Raw genomic sequence first — 22115 nt, forward strand, 5'->3', positions numbered from 1 at the left:
GGCCAGATCCGGGATTACATTGGGCCGTTCCCGGCCGGGCCACGTGACTCCGAGTGCTGCCCGACATGTACCCAGGCCCCAATTGTAGAGCCCAACCAGATCTAAATATATTTGGCCCTAGACCGCAGGGGCGGCTCAACATCTTTGGAGGCCTAAAGCTAAAAACGAAGGCGAGATCAGGGAGGGGCCTTCTTCCGGGCTCCGACTTTCGAGAAACGAAGGCGGACCGGCGGACCGTCGGTCCGGCGCACAACCGGGGCGGAGGGGGAGTGTCGAAAAACAAAAAAAAATGAAGAAACTTACCGGTGGAGGCCGGGGGGGGGTGGACCGGGACGCCGGAGGCGGAGGCTGGACGCCTGGACCGGGACGCCAGAGGCGGGAGGCGGAGGCTGGACCGCGATGCCGGATGCGCACGAGCGGGGGGCCTCCTGGGGGTGGGGGCCTAAGGCAAGGGCTTCGGTGGCCTTGCCCTTCAGCCGCCCCTGCTAGACCATAGCCCTACCCAAAGTCACTATGGCCCGATGGGTCTCATGCTGATTCTAACTAAAGCCCACTTGTAGCCTTAACCCAGGAGAACGGATGTGTGACTATGCATTGATCGAATGGCAATTGAAACTTTGCGGGGAGCGTGGAAAGTGGGGTAACCAAGCCCTGGGGCATTTGAGCAGTGTACATCACTTACGGTTTTTGGTTGGCAGGAACATCTCGGTGTTTGAGGGGAGGAGATTATCAGCAAGATTCATTGTAGAGAAAGCTATTATCCAGACTGACAACAACATTCAGCGCTCCTCGATCGGAGTGACTACGATAACTCGGAACACCTAAGGCCCGATTTCTACTCTTTATGACGATCTGGTTGGTATATATCATATCGGAGCCCTCACCTCCGAGTTTCCCCAAAGTCAAATTCAATGGTGATGTTTTAGAGGCCAGTCAACAAAGAAATTTTGGATATGCCATCAGGGGATCGGACTTTAGGTTGATGATAGTTAAAGAATACCAGATTTTGAATATTTTGGTGCATAGAGTTCTGCATTGGCGGGGAGTATCTATATAAGACAAATACTAAGGGCTGACCATCTAATCATCAAGGGTGTTTCATTTACGGTCCTTAGCTGAATTCAAGGAACAGAGGGGAATCCAATCTGTTCACCTGCTCTTGCATGATATCTGAGGTGCTTTGATGAGGTATGCCTTTCTGAGGGCCAAACATATCTACCGAGAGATGAATAAGGCAGTGGACTGAGTCATCTCATATGTAGTGAGGCATTATGTTGTATTTAGTGCATTATCAGACAAAGATAATTTAGATTATCTGTAATTTAGATAGATTGTCAGTAATATTGATTGCTGTATTTGGTAGATGCAGATAATTTTATAGTAAAATTATTGAGAATCTTGATTGGCATGTTTGGTATGACAATTAGATTACGGATAATGTAACATCAAATTTTTAAAATATCCTAAAATTAAATTATTAGTTTAGCATTTTAAGCTATTTATTTAATTTTTTTTAATGATAAAAAATATTATATAAAAAAATTATACTATTATAGAATACTTATTATTATTATTTTTATTATTTTTTATTTTTTCTCCTTTTTTTCTCTTTCTTCCGTACGCCACACCCAGACCCCCCTCCCTGCCTCCACCCTGGCGGCCTCCGCCACCCTCTGGCTTTTCATGCCTCCTCCTACCCTCTCGCACCGCCTCCTGGCCCCCCGACGAACCCGCACCCACTTGTCGCACCTCCGGCACCGCACCCCAGCCCCCCGGCCACCCATGCTGCCTTGGCCACCGCACCTCGGCCCCCCGACTGTCCGTGCTGCCTGTGCTACCCTCCGGCCACCCGCGACTCCATCACCCGCACCTCTTCTCCCGGCTCCCCCTTCTTGGAGGATGACATCGCAACATTGCTTTCCCTCCGCCATATCATCTTCAGCATCGCCGGCTCTGCCCAGCTCTGGCTGCGGTGTCGAGAGTTCCTCCGCCTATGGTGGCAGTCAAGGGCCATGCACGAATACATCTGGCTCGACGACCGCATCCCCCACCCCCAAAACACCTCCCTCGCCCACACCCTACCCCTGGTCCGCATCTCTAGGGACATCTCCCGCCTCATCCAGCTCCACCGAGGGAGTTGAGGAGGAGGCCATTGGGGAGGAGGATGATAGAGGAGGCTGTCGGGGAAGAGGAGAAGGAAGCGATCGAGGAGATTGAGGAGGAGGCCACACGGGGAGGGGGGAGGGGAGGAGGGCAATTTCATGCAAAATTTTTTTTACAAGATTATCAAAATAATGGTAATCTGGATAGCCGTCCATCTTCTTGGTAATCCAGATTAGTTCATAGAAGATAATTTGGATTATCTGGCAATTTGGATTATCAACTCAAAAGACATACCAGACGTAATAATCTAGTGAGGCCCCTTTAAATTGCTGGCAATCTATCAGTGAGGCCCTTTTAAATTGCCAGCAATCTAGATAGATTGCCAGCTATCAAATGCAACCTCAGATGTTTTATGGATCGACCATCCATCTACTTCGATTGAACTATGCAATATTTTATTTTTCTGATTCTATTGGATGAATTAATACTAAAAGGGTATGAACTTTCCACCTTATCAAACAAAGAAAAAAAGGAAAAATAGAATGGCAATTAATGGCTTGGGTCGTGGAACTAAGGTTTAGGGCATTTTATATTTAAAGCTGATCAATTTAGCTTCACTATCCCATAGTTTAATATAAAATTATCAAATAAATAACCAACCTGAAATAAAAGAGAGACAAGTGGTCGATTTGCTAGTTTTTCATATTATTTGACCGCTTTTCCTCACCAGCTTGATATAAAAATAGCTAAACTGTGCCATCACCGCAATTGTATGGAAGATTAACCAACAATTCTTTGATTTCGGACCCCAACTTTAGATAATTTCTCCTTTCTATAGAGTTGGGATAGTAGGGACAATTGGAGTGCGATTTCTTTATGCAAGGAAGCGATCCTTGGGAGAGAGGATGGAGGAAAGGTAATGATTTTGGATATAGTTATAAATGCTAGCACTGGAGATAGTGCTACGATGATCGAGACACAGCTTTTCTGGGATATCGATGTGCTTTGCAATACAGAAGGGAAGGAGCGGCAGGAGCATGAATGGAGGAGGATTTTCTTGGAAGCAGGTTTCACAGATTATAAGATCAGCCCGTTGGGTATTCGCTCCCTGATCGAGGTCTTCCCTTGAGGATTATAGCTGCATTTTATGACGCATCCTCTATTCCCATGTCACCAGAGAATTAAACTAAATAATAGAGAAGATCACATGTAGAGTAAATGGGACAATTGTTCTCGAGTTAGACCTCCGTGAGGGCTCTTTTCTTCTGCACTTTTTGATGCCTCTGAACCACTGGTAACATGTGAAAATAAAGCCCTTATAGTTTGCGCTACTTGAAGCTTCTGAGTCCATCTTTTATAGGAAATAAGTCAAATCAAAATCTTATCTGGATTCATTTGGTTTGCCCTACTATATTCTGGCATATGTTTGGTTCCATAATAGCCGTGCATCATCAGAAGCTTTGAATACTTCTACGGACTAAAAATAAAAGATCAAAAGCATGTTCTTAGGTGAGGTTCTAGGTTCCTCTACCATATTTTGAGTCAATCTTTTATAGGAAATAAGTCAAAATCTCATCTAAATTCATTTGGTTTACCCTATTATATTTTGGCATATGTTTAGTTCCATAATAGCCATTCATAAGAAGACCTTGGATATTTTTATAGTACTAAAAATAAAAGATTCAATGCATATTTTTTAATCAATTTTTTTAGATGAAGTCTTAGATTTATGCAAATTATGGATCAATCATCGACCTTACCATGAAATTTAGACAACTACAATGGCTAGCCATTTTGGATAAGGCTCCGAGTTATCATGGATCAATTTATAGATAGCCTTAATAATCAAATTGAGGCTATTGTCATGACTTAATCAAGCCGAGTTGTTATTTCGCTTTCACTCCATTTGAGAGCCCATTTGATAGATCGATTCTTCCAGGAAGGCCATACCAAAACAAAGAATAAAACAATTTTTTGTTTAACTCGCTAGCAGAGAGGACAAGCCTCAATAGCTTTAAAATCTACAGAAGATACAACCGTATCTAAGACGTAAACAGTGACATCAACTAGAGAGGCTGGGGTGGACACCCTTTTGTCTATGGACCACAAAGTTGCCGCTCCTATTATCCTCGCGACCAGCGCAACCCAAATAATTTTTGTCTACGAAAAACAAAGCAACCACACACCCACCATCAATATACATATATCGACTTTAGAATCAAAGAAGGTCACCAAGTTAAAATAATTTACTTCAGAGGGGAAGTTAATATTTCTACTCCTCTCTTCACCGCCGGCCGGCCGGCGACCGTCGCCGCCCCCCCTCCCGGCTTTTCTCCCTCTTCTCTTCGAGATCAAGGTACGCCCATCCCCTCCCTCCTCACTCTGTATTTCCGTCGCTTTTGCTCGCTCGCCATGTCCGGGATCTTTTTTTCCACGCTCCATTTCTCCTCTATCTCGTGTTTTTGACTCATCTAATCTCTTTTTCTTACTACATCCTGACATTTTTTTTAGCGAACCGGCCCAAAAATTGAAGCTTTCTTCGTATTATTTCTCCGTGTTATATAATATTAACAGTAGCCTCTTTAACTTCATCCTTTTCAAAAAAGGGATAAATGGAAGCATCGCTCAATGTGCTTCGGTGGCTGGATTTTATGTATCGATTGCTTGCATTGTCCAAATAATTTGTACCGATTAATTATAAATTGGAAGTTGCAGATTTTCCTTGAGATAATTGTTGTTTGCTTGTCATCTTTCTATAGTTCCCCTGCTCTGCAGTATTTGAAGGCCTGTCCAAGGACCTTCATTTAGAATTTTGGAATTCTGTCAAGCTATAACTTAATACTTTAAGGACCTAGGCATCCTTCCATTCATAGATAATATTGTGTGTGGTATTCCTTGCTTTTAAGGACATACCACCACTAAAATAACCAGAAGTAAAGGGCATAAAGAACTAATTATGTGTACCAACGTCACATATTTTTGCCAAAACTGTGGAAAGATCTCTCTTCCATATCCCATGATTGAAGCATCTATAATTATTTTTATTCTCTTAGACTCTTACTTTATATATAATTTGTTTATATGAAGAAAACTGAAAGCATTTTATTATGTTGCTGTTTGGTCATTCAAGTATTGTTTGACAACGATGCATTCAAGTAACCAACTCCTGTTAATTCTTAAAGCTTCATGAGTTTCTGCTGTGGTTGTGTTTGGGAAGCTTGATTGAATATAAAACAATACAATGTGTGTATGTGTTTGTGTTCAAGCATTATCTAGCTGCAAAATAAAGTTTAAGTTTAGGACTAGCAGCAAGAACCTATTATCTCATGACAGTTACATCCTTACAGTTTTGTATAAATTAATCATTTGGACACAAGTTCCAAGCTTCTGATAGTATAGTCATGAGTTTTCTCATGCAAATCAATTCGTAAAATGAAATCTGATAGATAGGATTTTTACTTAAATGAATCTTCGAAGACATGGAAATTTCTGGTTTGTCTGGCAAGTTCTTCTGATTTCAATAGCAGAGTAAATTTTAATTTCTTATTTCATCGTGTAGGATGTTGCTATGCTCCTTGCTTTTAATTCTCCTTTATAGTTGTGTTTAGTATATTCTATGGGAGAAATTAACACAAAAATGAATCTATCATATCAAATGGTTTACCTTTTAATATTTCAGGTAGTAATGTGTATGGGCATGCTTCTTCTTTTTTTTTGTTTTTGTTATCGTTTCCAAAGGGAGGGGTGAACTATATTAAGAAGCATATGAACTATGTTACTTTCAGATGGTAACTGTATTATTAATGGTCTCTACTCTTTAATAAGATTATAATGTTAGGAAATAAAATCAGGATAGCACATTATGTATTGATATTTCATCCTCAAATTTATGATATTTTTTTTCTCTAAAGAAAAGGAAAAAAGTAAAGGAATGTCGGTCTTGAGATAAATCAGGAGTTCTTGATGCTATTCCACCATCTATTACGAATGGGTTCTTGCATAGTTTGTCCTCCCAATTTATCATTGGTGACTGATGACCTAAGTATGTATGTTCTTATTTAATAGGATTTTGTAATGGACAAGCATCATGAAAGCAGTGCATCCAATTTCCTTGAAGGTGTATGGTGCTTTCTACGTAAGTGCCTCTTTTCTGTGCTCTCTTTTGGTCCCATACCTAAACATATTGCATTTATCATGGATGGAAATCGTAGATTTGCCAAGAGCAGGAATGTCAAAAAGGGTGCTGGCCACAGGGTTGGTTTCACAGCTCTCACCTCTGTTCTCCAATACTGCTATGAGATGGGTGTGAAGTACGTCACCGTGTATGCTTTCAGTATCGACAATTTTAAACGACAACGTGATGAGGTCCAGTCATTGATGGATCTAATGAAGGAGAAAATCGATGAATTGCTAATGAAAGAAAGCATTGTGAACAAATATGGAGTTAAAATTAATTTCTGGGGGAACCTGAGTCTTTTGAGCGAACCAGTACGATTAGCAGCTGAGAAGGCAATGGCAAGCACTGCCAGGAACACAGGACCAGTGTTTTCAGTATGCGTGGCCTACACCTCGACAAATGAGATTGTGCATGCCATTGAAGAATCATTTGTGGAAAAAGGGGACAGAATACAAGAAAGGTACTGCAATAGTTATAGTGATGAATCAATTTGGGCAGATAACATGGATGGTGTGATTTCAGTCACTGATTTGGAGCAGCACTTCTACACAGCTGATTGTCCAGATCCAGATATTGTGATCAGGACATCTGGAGAGAGTCGGCTTAGTAATTTCCTTTTGTGGCAAACTACTTTTAGCCACTTGCAGAATCCAGTCCCTTTATGGCCTGAGTTCTCATTTAGGCACCTGATTTGGGCTGTTTTACAGTACCAGAGGGTCTACCCTTATCTAGAACATAGGAGAAGCTCAAGTAAAAGAAACTTTGAGACCTAACTCTTATGTTTTGCTTCAGAAATTGTACCATATTCCATTACATTGAAGTGTGTTATAATGAATTTAATGATAACTAGCCTCTACATCAGTCAGAAGCAATGAGCCAAGGTTATCTGTTATAAAATGCCATGCTGTTGCAGTTTTGTGTTGGCATTATTGTTCGAGGATGACATCCTTGATAAAGAGGTTGAAATTTGAAAAGGGAAAGTTATTATATATTTTTCTTGAAGATTCTTCATTTTGGTGCAGTACCATATTACAGTGGGGATTTGCGTGAACTTGACGGATAACTTCTGTCATATGATGGTTCCACTGTTTTCCACAGGCATATGCCCATTCATTCAAACTGCTTTTTTGCTGCTGTTTTCAGTTGTCCTTGTTTTCTCCAAGGCTATATTTATTCAAGGTTACAATCATTTAATACAGTCTCTTGGTTTTCACCATTGAGCTCGTTTGACAAGTGAACATTGTTCTTAGCTATTATTTAGTGCCTGTACTAGTCAATCAGCATATATTAGTTCCTTCTGCATTTAAGGTTTTATACAACATACTACAGTAGTTGCTGTACCTTGACTTACACAGGCATCTGACCAGATGAGGCAACATCCTATCTGAACAGGAACACATCCCTTTCGAACATACTACAATGTTCCTCTAAGTTTCCGTCAGAAATTTGTGATATTGCTTTTCAAGAACATGATTGTTCTGATTCTTTTTGATAATATCATTAGTATAATGAGTAGTTTCTGGCCACTTCATTCCAAGGATGCACAAAAATTTTGTCAACAGTTTTCTTATTAATGCCTGTATTTCTCAGTAAATGCAAATTTTTTTGGAGCACAATCAGTTTTGTTAGTTTTGGATGCTGAAATATGCTAAACATAAAGCTTGATATAAAATAAGCTTTGATCTATTACTTTCTCAATTAGTGTTCTGGCAAGTAAGCAATTTTACGGGGTGGATATAGATCTATTTATAGTCATATCCACATATGATGTTTACTAAGAGGTTTACCAAATTCATTGTCTGCCAAATTAATATGTCTAAGGTTAGGTTTTAACACACAACTATAGCAACATGCAGTATTATCTGAATGGTTGAAATTTACAGTACAGAATAAACTTTATGTTCATGAAGCCGAGCATTTAGAGGATCTTTGTCTGATCAATTTGTTATATATGTCTGTATGTATGCATTTTCCTTTTATTGCTGCAAGATATAAGGATATATACAAATGCTCAAAAATTAATTCTTCATACCAAAGGCCTGCTAGAACCTACTGTTATTGCTGTTATTTTTTTTCGACCACAAACTACATTGATAGAGAAGCTGTGAATCACCAGAAGGATTCTCTTTAAAAAAAGAAGCTGCTCCCAAAGTCCCTTGGTTTGGATTGTTCTTTTGTCTACTGCAAGAATAATTAGCTTCAACCGATTTGCACTAGCCTAACTCAGGTGTTGTCTTTTTCCAGAATCTCCAGAGCCATTTACCCAGCAATGCTAAATTCATATCAAGAAAGTCTATCACACCAAGAGTGCCAAATTGCTTTCTTTTGCAATATAAATCCCAGTTAGCTAGTCAATAGCCTCACTTGCCATCACCAACTTTCGAGAGGAAAAAAAAAAAAAAAAGAACCTTTTCTGCTATGCCGATCTATTCTCTTCCTGACCCATCCTGGTAGCATGAAGACCAACATCAATACAGAGGTATAGCTGATATCACTGTATTAAGCAGAATTAAATTAACCCCTAGTGAAAGTAAAATGGCCTTCCACCCATCCAGTTTTCTTTCTATCTTCTGGATTAGAGGTTGCCAATCAGTCTTTTTTAGCTTTTAGGAGCTTAGCGGTAGATCTAGATCTAGATAAGTAATGGGGAAATGACCAAGCTGATAGTTAAAGCCATGCAGCACATTGAGACTCCCTGAAAGTATCATTGCTGGTGTATACAATCTGCAACTTATCGAACTTAATTTTCAGCCTTTACACATCTTCAAAGCCATCCAAAATAGTCTTCCATGCCACTATCTATTGATTCTATTCGTTCTTGTCTTCACCAAAGATGATCGTGTCGTCTGCATATTGTACACACCTCACTTGGTTTCTGCAAAAATTTCACCAGAACGTCCACTACCAGCATAAATCAGTATGGTTATTGAGGATGACCTTGCTCTAACCCTCTGGAGAAATTTATGTATTTGTCTTGTTTGCAATTCTAGAATCCCATTTCATGCCGAAACATCCAGCCTCCAACAGTTCAAAAAGGAAACTCCATTGAACCTTATCATTGCTTTCCCCAAAACCAGCTTGGATAAAATCCCTGTTTGATTGGAACCTTAGCCAGCGTGTCCTGCACCATTATAAAACTATTTTGAATTAATCTTCGTTTGACGAACGCTGTTTGGTCTCCGCTATGAACTGGTACATAAGCGATTGGAGGCAAATTGCCAGCACTTCAGATGCTATATTCAAACTACCATTCATCGGATAAACGGGTCTGAAGGTCTTTTGCAATCTCAACATTTTGTTTTTTAGGGATTAAAGCAATGAAAGCGTTGTTGAGTCGAGATAATTCTGCTCTTCCTGCATAAATTTCCTGGCTAGCAGCTTTCTCCACACCAAGCTGAAAAGATTCAGGCAAGTGGAATTAAAAGAAGTTTTAGATTTCTTGCTGTGTTGCACTTGTATCACAACTTGAGCATCCATCAATGACTAGTCAGGATACCTTGTTCTCTCTCTCTCTCTCTCCAGTTGCTAGCCTCATTGCTTGCACTGACTTCGTTTCACCACCTTTTGATGAGCTCATCTAACTCGGGGTAAAAGAATCATAAATTTCCAAGCCTAAATTATTTTCACAGGCTATGAAACCATACCCAACTCCAGAATTAGAGGGTTGCGATCAAAAGTAGGCGTAGGTATGGACCTGCAATACTCTGGGGGAAAGGGATCATCCCAAGTTAACGACATTACAATCCTATCTACCTTTGCAAAGCAAGAAGATGCCCTTTGATTCGACCACGTATATCTTGTGGCATTCATGGGGGTGCCAACGAAGTTATTAAATTCCAAAAATACACATCTTTCAGTTCTTGAAGGAAAGCTTTGCTGTATATTTAATTCCAATCAGTTTGGATAAAACCCTTTCTCGCTGCTGCTGACAACCATATATGGTGTATTCCTAGTATAGCTAAATGGGAATCCAAACTGCACTATAAAGCGACAAAACTTTCATACCACATGACAGGTTCTGGTCGGGTGTTTTCCCAACTGGCCTGTTCAGAATTGAGGCATCCTTCATTCCACCAACCACGAATGGGCGAGAGAGTGACATGATTGCTATTTTTTTCCCCCCAATCTTTGACAATGTTAAGATAAGCTGAACAGAGTGGCATGCCAAATTTCCCTCAGATTATTCAACTTAACCTCAATTCATTATTCAAAATAATGGAGACACACAAGAGAATGGAAGTACAACAGCCTCATGGAGGTCAGAAGGCCTAAGATTTGGCATCAGTAGAAAATGGCAAAAAAAAAAAAAAGTTAATCTACTTGAAAAATCATGATGGTAGTGATTTGGCAACAGGTCAAAAGCTAAAATTTGTGATGTGATCAACAGACATTTCTAGATGGATCCCGGAGGAACTCTCAGGATCTGTACCATCCACTTGTCCGGATGAATGGGACCTTTTCTTTTTTTTTGTTCACTTCCATCCCCACGAGCACATCCTGTGACCCAACAGATATGGGTGCAGTAGCAGTCTGACAGCCACATGAGAGTTCACAGCATAAATTACATCAGTTGAGCTCTCAAGGGAGGAAACTGAACCTTCATATGGCTGTAAAACCAACATGAAAATTGAACGATCTTCACGAGTGAAATTATAACGTGGGAAAAGCAGCAAAGCGATTCCATCTTTGATATCTCATCTCTACAACAACCAGATGGAGTTTAGCAACCCTTCAAAGGTATGATTTCAGTCAGCATCACCGATGGCGTATCTTCTGTTTCTTTGTCATTAGCTTTCTTCGCCTCTCTTCTTCTTCTTCTTGCTCAATGAGGCGAAGTTGCTCTTCATCCTCCTCTCTACCAATCTTGGAACTGCAACACAGGCATTCATTAAACTCTTGTTACAGATTATAATGTGAAAGTTTCTGTCCAAATGCTCTAAAGCAGCCCCAAACCAAAGGGAGGCATTGCCAGGATGCAAACTGCTTTTCATGTTAGGTCAATCTTACAACACATTGCTTCAACATGCAAGTGGAATAACAGCATCAAGACAGATATCAAATAGCTGAGATAGAATTCTTTCCGCTCATTCAGTTTGAGAAGTCAAAAAGATTTTAAGAGAAGTGCCTGCAGCCAGCATAGGGTAAGAAATATTCCATACCTTCTTCGCTCTTCCTTCTGGATAACATCAAAACCAACCTCCATGTCACTGACATCCTCATCTTGCTCTGCATATTTACTAGGATCATACCTGCAAACATAACACAAAACACAACATTATACCAAAAACCATATTCAACTTCTAACATGGTATCTCAACTCAAAATTTATCCCTGCAACAAATGACAAACCAAATTGTTATAAGAGCTTCCAAACATATATAGTATTTGATAATGGAAGAATTTGATTTGCCCGATTTATATTACTCTTACTAGAATTCTGACGAGCAAGCTGGGAAGCCTCAGCACATGCCATGTCTATATCATATACGCATCATATTTCAATAAGTGTCCGTATCAGATACACTTCAGCATCCTATTTTAAAAAATAAAAAAATGGCTCCCCCTACTTTCTAAGGTATAAGGTAGACTGTTATTTTGATAATCCACTATGTGCCGTATATGCCCTTTTTACATATATAAAAGAAGGTATTTTTATCCTTCTATCCTAGCTGTAGTGTCCTGCTTTTTTAACACTTGCCGGATCAGCCATCCATATAGTGTGGCATCTGTATCCCATATCTATGTCCTTGCTTTGTAGCAAGCATGGCATGGTAATCTACAACAAAACATTTCAATATCGAATTTTTGTAATTTCAAAACCAGTTTTGTGTCAATTACTGCAAAACTCAGCATCCCTCTCACCAATCTACTAAAATTATTGAACCAGTAAATGACTGCCTCAAAAACATTTCGTAATTTTAAATGGTAAGAAGATAAAAAAAATTTGACGAATTACATGAACAAAAAACAAACCTAAACATTTTTCTGATAAGTCCACGAACATCATCAACATCATCTTCCTCTTCATCCAAGTGTCTTCTCACAGGCCTTTTCTTTGAACGGTCCTCATGGATGTCACGAGATGGGATTTGCTTAGATGGCTAAATCAAAACTCAATATGAGAAATATGACAACAGCATATCAGAAAACAAGAATTATACATGTATGACCATGCTACACAGAAAAATCAGAAGTGCATTGCCAAACAATCACTATTTGTTAGTGATGCATATACATTTTTATATTTCTACTAATGCACTTTTCCATTCTTTTAGCAATAAGATGCATGTATACACGTGTGCACAGAGATGGAAGGAAACCTGAGCTTTTGCAGAAGACAAGGGCTGTTTTGTTGTTGTTTTTACTCTATCTGGTACTTGGGTTACTCTTTTCTGATCACGGTGATAATTTTGGGCTGAAGAATGTGGCTTGGCAGATGAAGGGTTCTTCTTTAAACTAGGATCACTTGTAGCCTTCCCAGCAGGCTTATTTGTACTGCTAATCTGAGCAGGCACCTTGGAGGGTAAAGCTTTACTCCCCGTAGTGTGGAGAGGCCCATTTCCAGCACCACCACCAAGCACTTTTCTAGGTTCAACTGAAGCTGACTTGGATCTGTTTACAAGAGCTTCTTTCACAGCACCTACTTTGGTTTGCATAGGCCGAATGGCAGAAGCTGGCTTCTTCAATTCATGACCATTCAAGGTTGGCTTTACAGGTTTACTTGTAGGTATCCTGCTCTTCAATGGTGTTTGGGCTGACCGACCATCTTCCACACAAGTAGAAACCTATATAAGTATCCGCTATGAAAAGACCAAAACGCTCAATAGTTTACACTCAATGTCTAGATGTTTATTTATTACAAGAAAAACATACCAGCCTTTGGAGCAGAAACATTTCTGGTTGAAGGCTGCTCTTTTTCAGAGGAGGGAAGATCAGCATCGTCTGACAATAGAAACGAATAATCTCGCATGTCTTTAAGTGTCTGTGCCTTCTTTTTTACCTGCAAAATTATAGACATCTTATGCATCCCAAATCAATGACACTGAAAACGATCTGCAATGGGGTAAAATTCTTCCTACCTCATTAACAACTCTTGTTTTCTGATGGTGCACATGTGTCTTTACTTCTGAAGATGTGGGATCTCTTTTGTTCTGCAGAAACAAGTAAAATGTTGTAAGCTTACCCAGTTGAAATGAAAGATAATAGAAGTATGAAACCTATGGCCCAGAACACATACACCAGAACTCGAAACCTTAGCCACAATATGCTTATTCTCCCGAATTAAACGGCTTTCTTCAATGACTCGTGGAGCAATAATGGGCTGTGAAGGGCCAAAAAAGGAGCCAAATCTGCAAGAAAGTTATGCATCAGAGAAAATAGAAAAAAAATGCATCATCAAACCATCCTTAGATATTTAAATATCTCCAGATTCAGAGCAGACGAAGATAAAGCAAATTAGACACTATCAAGCATTCATAAATGTTTTCCCCTACAATGTAATCCTCAAGTTTAATTAGCAGCTACCATACACAGTAATCCGTCTTTTTTGTAATCAATTTACGGGTCATGCAATATTCAGTGCCCAAGAGAAAGGCTGATGAATGGACTAATATATATATAAAAGATCAAATATTCTCAAGTAGCGGTTTAATGTCAACTGCATGCTTTGGCATAAGGAAATAAATGCCAATACGCCCTTTTGTGGAACTCAAGCATAGGATACATATAAGAATAATTCCAGTGGGTACCACCACCTTCTTCTAAAGAAAAAATATTCCTGATTCCTACCTGCCTCTTTATGATGTCACACTCCCAGACTGATGGTAAAAGAGGTGCCATGCACACTAACCCCCATTGCTTCCACCTAACCACAACCTATGGCATACACTATCCAGCTGAAAGAAAGGAGAAATGACTTGGCAAAACAGCTACATTTGACCAAATATTCAAAATCAATTTAACAAAAACCTCTTCTTGATACTTGATCCATATAAGACTACCAGGCCTTTGAAAACCTGGCACGATGCAGACAAATTTACATGATGGAAATTCAATTTTTTGAACACTATCATCACAGGCACTCGCATAGGCACCAGAACATTTTCACGTGACATGCTGGTACTCCAAAGCAAATGAGCAAGTGCACTTACAGTTACAACAGATGCAACATGTTCTAATCCATAGTAACTTAGCTTTGATCATCAAGCCCATAATACAGTGCAATCACTAAATGTATTACTTTTATGATTCCCTTAATTATTTCTTCTTGTAACTCTTTACCTACCAGCCAGCCTAAAGCCCTTTATTTTGTTAATACGATATACCTAAATCCAGAAAATTTTCTTATAATAAGATTTAAGGGAGATGGCTAGTTCCTTTTGTCCCTCCATCCATATGGAACTTCAAGCAAATGGTTCCCAGGTGCAAAAATGTTTTGGGGAATGGAGTACATACTTGATTCCCTAATGGCATTTTTCATCCTATTTAAGAGGGCAAACAAAAGAGAGTAGCATTGCATTGTACATACCTATTTTTTTATCCATCTACTCTCACACTCCCATGCTCCAACCCTCAGCCTACCAACTCTTCCATCAAGAGCAATGTATTTTAGTCCTGAAGATGTAGATGACTCCCTATAACTGGGTTTTCCCCTTTATCTTATTGAATTATCTTAGTCACTCTTATCCACCTGTTTGTACATGATCAGGTCTAATCAGACCCATATCATTGAGTCATGAGATTTAAGAAGGGCCATAATCATATATACCTTCAATAAATATCCTATTATGATATCTAAGGCTTAAACTAAATCCAATAAATCAATCTTCCATTCACATGAATGTGGCAATCAAGATGTGCAAGGCTAAGGTGTCCTCCAAATGGATTTCAAGATCATGTAATAGAAGAAGGAAGTTGAGTTGTTGAGACAAATAGGTACACTGTCACTGGCCATGAGAGATTGTTAGACCCTACAGAGACATACCTAAAATTTCTCATCCCAATTGTAAAATAGAAACACAATTATAACAGACAACTAAGGGTCAGTTTGGTAATGTTTTATTTCTTATTCTATCTTTGAAAACCTGAAGAAGAAAAATAACATAACAGAAAAATAAACCTGACGACAGCCCTCATCTTTTTGTCACTGTTTGTAAAACCTCTAAAATGGTTTGGTACTAAAACTTTTTTACTTCTGAAAATGAGAAAACAAAAACAAAAAGTACTAGTGGTGATGTGCTTCCCCTCTCTCCATCTAACATGAAGCAGTGCCTTCCATGAGATATTTTATGAACTTAAAAAAAATGGCAACATCACCGAGCTAACCCTTGGTTACATACAAGGTTTGCCGTCTCAATACCAGACCTTATAACAGTACCATCCTATTATAATATCAGTAAGCAGTTACAGGAGCCAGTCTGGCATACCGAGTATTGGTATGGCCGTCATATTGCATGTCAATTTGATACCAATATGGTATGGTATGATCGGCATACACCGGTACCAACAAATACCGCAAACTTGGTTACATATCTTGGTAGATGTTTCATGGAATCATTCAACTATCTATTTATTTATTATTTTTCGGAGGGTAAAACTTGTCTAAGTTATCTAGGAGGTGTTTGACATATGGGAATTGACATAGAGAAATGAATGGTTGTCATGCACTTTCTTTAGTGAAGGACAAGAAATTAGATCTTCACTTTTTTAATCAATCCAAACATTGTTAAAGAAGAAGTTATCTAAGAGGAAATTGGAATATTTTAGAATCATGCATCTTTAAATCTAACAAAAGATCTTAACAAAGTTTTCCATCAAACTAAGAGATTGCATCATCACACGTTTGTTGCACCTTAAAAAAGGATGTGGATAGAGCATGATCTCAATTTTGATGATCATATCAAAACATCAAACAAGTTATCTTACAAAATAACAATAAATCCTTAATAAAATTCCAAATGAAAACAAGGCAATCGTCTTCTATCGTCCAAATAAGGTTTTAAAACCTAACATTTTCTTGAGAATCTGCTGCTGAGTCAAAGCAAATAGTGATCATTAAAAGTTCCCTTTCTTTTCTTTAATCAACAACAAATTGCGGAAGGTTTACAAAGATTCTTACATAACTTCCTTTTTTCAAAAAAGGGAAGGCTTAAAATACTAAAGGAACCCCAAGTGCCATATCTAAAATTCATTTCAGCTGACATATCTAAAATTCTTTCTATTCAATCCAAGACAATTATAAGTCATAACTGAAGCCACCGACAAAACATATGCATCTTTAAGGTATGACAAATCCAAGAAAACATCATACTGGCTCAAGAGATCACTCACTCCTTACACAAAGCTAATCTTGAAAAACCTTCTCTTACCCATATAGCTTTGCCGAGGTTTATGAATCGAGAATTCTAATTTCAAAAATCATGATTTTATCCTTCTCCTAATTTTAACTTTTGAACTTTGAAAATTGGTACTTTGAGGTGTTTGAATTTTTTCAAAGAGAAGGTTTAAGGGTGTCCTAATTCACAAGGCTTATGCCACTATAGAGTCTGGAGCGTCAAACCAGCGACACCCATGTCACCATGGAGCAACCTTTCTATTGCACCAAGGCCTGTCCTCGAAAAGGGTAGCCTGCTGCATTGCAAGGTTTGGGGAGGGTTAGATGTACACAACCTTACCCCCACATACTAAGAGGTTGTTTACATCTTTTGAACTTGCGGCCTCCAAGTCACAATGGAAAAACCTTTCTAAAAATAAGGTTGAAAAATGAAAAAAAAAAGGGTACAATAATATGGAGAGAAAAATATGAATTTGAAAAATTCAATTCAAAATAAAAAAATTTACAGTTTCATGATTTTTGGGCTTTCATTCAATTTTGTTACACAATGAAATACCCAGTACAACAAAATCATAATTTGTAACTTCAAACAAGCATGTAAAATTATGTCATATCATAAGTACACCCAAGATTCTAATCCAAAACCTTCTCCAAATGAATGAGGGGTGTGATCGCTCAGGATTCATAAAATCTCTAATGAAAAAATAACCTAGAATGGCATGACAACTAGATTTGCTATAATGATAAGTCACCCATGCTAGGGTAGATCTTACAAGAAGCATTCTCTATATTCATGATAAATAAGAAATACCCAGATTCACAATGACAACATTGTCAATCAGGTGCTATTGGGACAAAAATTAATCAACAAATTAATTTTCAATCAGGTCAGCAAAACAGCTAGTCATTGACTTAAGAACCACCAGTTCATATGTGGAGATGATTATATAGCTAGACCTGAAATTAGAGTCTTTTTACATGATTTGTGAAGCGAGCTTTTGAGTGCATACCCACTGATAGTTGCATCATGAAACATGGTGTTTGAGTAGAGGACCTAAAGAGTCCCTCCGAGTCTGAGCACTTTTAAATAGAAGAATTATGAGACAGATTGTCTATTAGAAAAACCTAATGATATAAAACATTTACTGAGTACAGAGGATATAAGCATAATACAAGGGAGCAATCCAGAAACAAATGTTGCTAATGTCCTGCAGAGTACCCATCAGAAGAGATGTGACAGACACTACATAGAAACTGTCAAACTTGAATAATAGGTTATTAGAGTCGATGCTAGTCAAGTCATAGGACAATGGCTTTTGAAGAAGGACCTGCAAAGGAGGAGTTAATGCAGCTAAAGGTTAAAATGAATAAATCACTTATTAACCACAAAGCTAGCTCTGTCAATCAAAAGGCATATGCCTGGCCGGTCTTACAAAATCCAGCATCAAATCCATATTAACTATGTTGCTCCTTTAGCTGGATATGGAAGGTTTATAAGCTAAGTTTAACTAAACCAAAAATCCAAGCAAAAGCGGAACCCATTAATTGTTTGATGAGCTGAGGAAGCCTTCTAATAGAGATTAAGCAACCAGTGCAGAAATCTAAAACTCTATCATAATGAGTTTCTCAAGTGAAGGTGGTGCTCAAGATTAGTGTTCGCTAGGATGATGACTAATGGCTCAACCAAGAGAGACAATAAGGATACACACATCTTTATTGATATGTAGCTGATGTTTCATGAACCTTGCCATCAAGCTAACCATTTATTTTTAACACTTTCAAAACAGAAAAAAGAAAAAAGATTTTTATTTTTAATGGTGAAAAGGCCAATAAACTCTTTGTGAGGCTAAGCTTAAAGGACTCATGCACAAGGGTATGCACATCGCTCACTTGTCATTTGATGTTGTCCTCTTCTTGTCTTGGGATTGAGATGAATGACCAAAAGTACTAGCACTTTGTTTCTTTAACTTTTGTCTAATATTATCTTTTAGCCGCTCCCGCAATTTGAGAAATTCTTGTTCCTCCCTAGTGGGCTTTGGAGGTTCCGGTTCCTCTTCTTCCTCTGGCTCAGAAGGTTCCTCCTCATATCCATCATATTCTTCCTCTTCGTAATATTCCTCTCGCTGATGCAAACCCTGCAAGATAGTGGAAAAAAAGGTGAATTGTTCCACATATTAATAGTAAAAAAGAAAAGCATTACCGCAAATGTCATAACACAAGGAGCAAAGCAACGGAAGCAAGGAAGCCACCAAAATCAATTATCCAAAAAAAAAATCCAATATAATTAGATCGCATGTAGCAAATTACAATTCGAATGAATAGACAGATATAAGATGGTCTTCCCATCATTTTTTCTTGTTTCAGATATGAGCACGGGATTAGTTTCCTCATGGTTGAAAGGATCATAGGCATCCACAAAAATCAATCAATCAGTGCATCACACTGACTCGAAAACATAACAATTCATCACCAGATGATCAAATTCCTCGAGCAATGATATGATATTTTACATTTGCTGAGGGAAGATCCATATTCTCAGTGTAACAATCCCGATTTAATGGTAGTTTAGTTCTATCTTTTTGTATTCAATTATGATCAAGATTCGATTTTTATGGTTCTCTTTTTCTTCCCCTCAATTTTTACCAGTTTGATTTGATCCTTCCGTTTGCTGCCAGTAAATTTGGGGCTTTTGGATGAGGATTAGGGTTTGGATTGGGGGAAAAAATCCTCCTTTTACCCTTCTGTTCTCAAGGAACAAGCTAAGAATTTCAAAAGCACAACCAGATCTAAATTTAGAGTTTTTCTTTGATTTCGCGGAAGGGAAAGGAAATCTATAGGCAGAAATAAAGGAATTTTACGAAGGTTAAGCAAAAACCAAAGCCCATGGCGGTGGTGAATTAGTACCTCTGAGGTGCCGGCGTAGGAGAACCTGTTCTTCGGCTCGTGGATTCCAAGCCTCTCCGCCTCCCGCTGCCGCCGGATCCTCGCCGCTGAGTCCTGGGCAGCGCCGCCATAACCGTCCCTCATCGCCGATGTCTCTCCTCCTCCCTCTCTCTCTCCTCGGCTTTCTATTTCTTTCCTCCCTTTCAGACGCTCGACGGATGGCTTAGTCCGACGCGACGGCCATCTCGCAGAGCTTTCGTCTGCACGGAACGAAACTGCCTCAAATAAGAGAGAGGTCTTTTTTTGCTTGTTAGTCCCTAATATTTTCTTATATTCTATTTTTTAATATTTAAATTTACATATTAATTTTTAGCTTGCACAATTTCTTGTATAAAAATTACGAGTCCTTCAAATTGCAAGTCTTTCAATTTTTCTTTTTTTAAAAAAAATATATAGATAAAAAATTATTTATTAATTTATTAAGTAAATAAAAAGTGCTGGCTTGAAAATAAAATAGAAGAACAAGACGGACAACAATAGGAGAGATAGAGGAAAAATGCGTCTAAAATCTCTTTTTGTTTGTATATTTTTTCTTAAAAAAAACTAAAATAATAAACATCAAGAGAAGAAAGTAAAACAATCAAAATCTATACTTTCTCTTATTAGCAAACTTCAAAGTTCAATCTTATTGTTCCTTCTAGTTGGATGATCCAAGATAATATAAGGATATGAAATTTTCATTCTAGCCGTATCTATTTTTGGATGCCAAGTAATTTTTTCTTAGATCATAAAAATCTTTAACAAGCATTTAGTCATTAACAATTTGATGAAGCCCTTCTCATCATCTTAGAATGTGAAGCTTGCTAGTCAATTATGAAAAATTTGAGTTTTAGATCTCTTAAACACAAATCAGTATTTTGCATCTCAACCTATCTTAATAGAATAATTATCAATGATAGTCTAACCCTAAACCCCTTGTTGGGATATACCGACCGACCCTGAGGCCAACTCGTCGATGCCGACTCACCGACGGATCCCGATGCCGGCCCATCATCGACGCCGACTCACCGACGGATCCCGATACCGACCCATCCGTGAGGATGGACCGACCGACTTTGCCCGTCTGACGACGGGCAACACTAACGGTAACTACCGATCATTCCCGACCGGAACGTGTCGGCCTAACAGACCAACACTGCCTCCGATCGCCTAGAAGCCGATCTCCCATCGCCGACCTCCTGTCGGGAGGGACATCACCGACTCACGGTCGGTTTGGACATCACCGACTCACGGTCGGTTTGGACAACTGACGTCCGACCTCTACAGGCCCTTCTAGACGCCGAATGAGCGGCATGGGCTGCAGTCCTGTCAAAGAAATGCCGTGCAACCGCCAGGGGGCGTTGTCCTGCCAGAAAATCTGGGACGCTGTCCTGCCAAGGACGCAAATTAATTCCTAGGACCTGTCAGCTCGTCAACGACGTGACAACCTCCGGCGATTTGACAACTCTCCAGTTGTCTACATCACCGACGGCGGGACCATACCACCTCTTGCTATAAATCGGGGAAGGCAACAATGCTGAAGAGGTCTTTTCGAAACCCTCGAACTCTCCCTCTCTAGCTCTCGCTCTCACCCTCTCGCTCTTGAGCTCTTTGATTCCTTTCTACTGTTGCCTAGTCTCCTCTCTGACTTGACCGTCGGAGGGTCCCCGCCAGAGTCACCTTCGGTCAGTGCGGACTTCTTTTGCAGGCGCTCGTTCCCGATGACCAGACGACGAGGGGATTGGCCGCAACACCCCTAGAACCCTACTCAATGATAGAGGATAGAAGAAAGGCTAGAGGAGGTAAAGAAAATTAGAGGGAGTGAAAAAAATATCACAACCCCAAGCTCTAATTTAAGCAATGATTGAGGACCTAAGTAACATAGTTTTAGATGTGAAATTAGGGACTGAAAAAATAAATAAAAAAATTAAAAAACTCATATAAAAAGCCTCGTAGAAAGCATTGTAGATCATGATTATCAGGAAAGCTCCTTCCCACTCAACTAGAAATACTCTAAGAAACCAAATTATGAAATGTTTAAAAAACTTGATAAGAAACATAAATATTTGGGGAAAAAAAACTTTGATAAATTGGACTACCAAATAATGAGCTATGAAGAGGAGGGAAAAGTGTTGAGGCCTAAGAGGAAAGGAAAGATTCTCTTTGATAACCTTGATAAAGCCATTGTGAAAAATCATTGATTTTATTTTTCCTTATTAAAGGATCGTGAAAACTAGCAAAAGAGTTGAAACCTATAAAAATTTGTTTGAAACTAGTTCACCATTTATTTTCCTTTTTTTTTTGCATTTACTATGCATAATACTTTTGCCTTCATATGGTTGCATGTCCTATTTTTTCATATTAGGGTCTTTTCTTAATCATCTTTTTTATTTTCTTGCATTTGCAATATTTTCTACTTCGATATCCTCTACTGAAAACATGGGTATAAAGAAATATCACCGTTGAGGTTCACCTCTTAAGAGCCGTCAGATCCCAGTATTTGGCCATAATTTTTATATCAGCATTATAAAATCCTTTTATATATTAATTTCATAGTTTGTTTAAGCCAACATCCCACTT

At 38.9% G+C, this 22115-nt stretch overlaps 2 protein-coding genes across 3 annotated transcripts; one reads left to right on the plus strand and one right to left on the minus strand.

Annotated features, from left to right (window-relative positions):
- Positions 1–4246: 4246 nt before the first annotated feature.
- LOC105039673 (dehydrodolichyl diphosphate synthase CPT3) lies at positions 4247–7282 on the plus strand. 2 transcript variants are annotated; one of them, XM_010915903.4, is made up of 3 exons: positions 4247–4459; positions 6169–6238; positions 6315–7282. In XM_010915903.4, exons 2-3 carry the CDS (start codon positions 6225–6227, stop codon positions 7051–7053), a joined length of 753 nt encoding a protein of 250 aa, XP_010914205.1. In that variant the 5' UTR covers positions 4247–4459; positions 6169–6224; the 3' UTR covers positions 7054–7282. The 2 variants fall into 2 exon arrangements, with proteins under 2 accessions (XP_010914205.1, XP_010914203.1); XM_010915901.4 differs by having other exon boundaries at positions 4248–4459; positions 6169–7282.
- Positions 7283–10460: 3178 nt separating this feature from the next.
- Positions 10461–19779, minus strand: LOC105039674 (uncharacterized). Its single transcript, XM_010915905.3, has 9 exons — positions 19518–19779; positions 18504–18748; positions 13518–13629; positions 13360–13431; positions 13154–13280; positions 12601–13046; positions 12254–12381; positions 11440–11529; positions 10461–11150 (listed from the first exon to the last, which is right to left on the minus strand). Exons 1-9 carry the CDS (start codon positions 19638–19640, stop codon positions 11036–11038), a joined length of 1458 nt encoding a protein of 485 aa, XP_010914207.1. The 5' UTR covers positions 19641–19779; the 3' UTR covers positions 10461–11035.
- Between the last annotated feature and the right edge of the window lie 2336 nt (positions 19780–22115).

Source organism: Elaeis guineensis, chromosome 1 (genome assembly GCF_000442705.2).
Source record: "Elaeis guineensis isolate ETL-2024a chromosome 1, EG11, whole genome shotgun sequence".
Lineage (NCBI taxonomy): Eukaryota > Viridiplantae > Streptophyta > Magnoliopsida > Arecales > Arecaceae > Elaeis > Elaeis guineensis.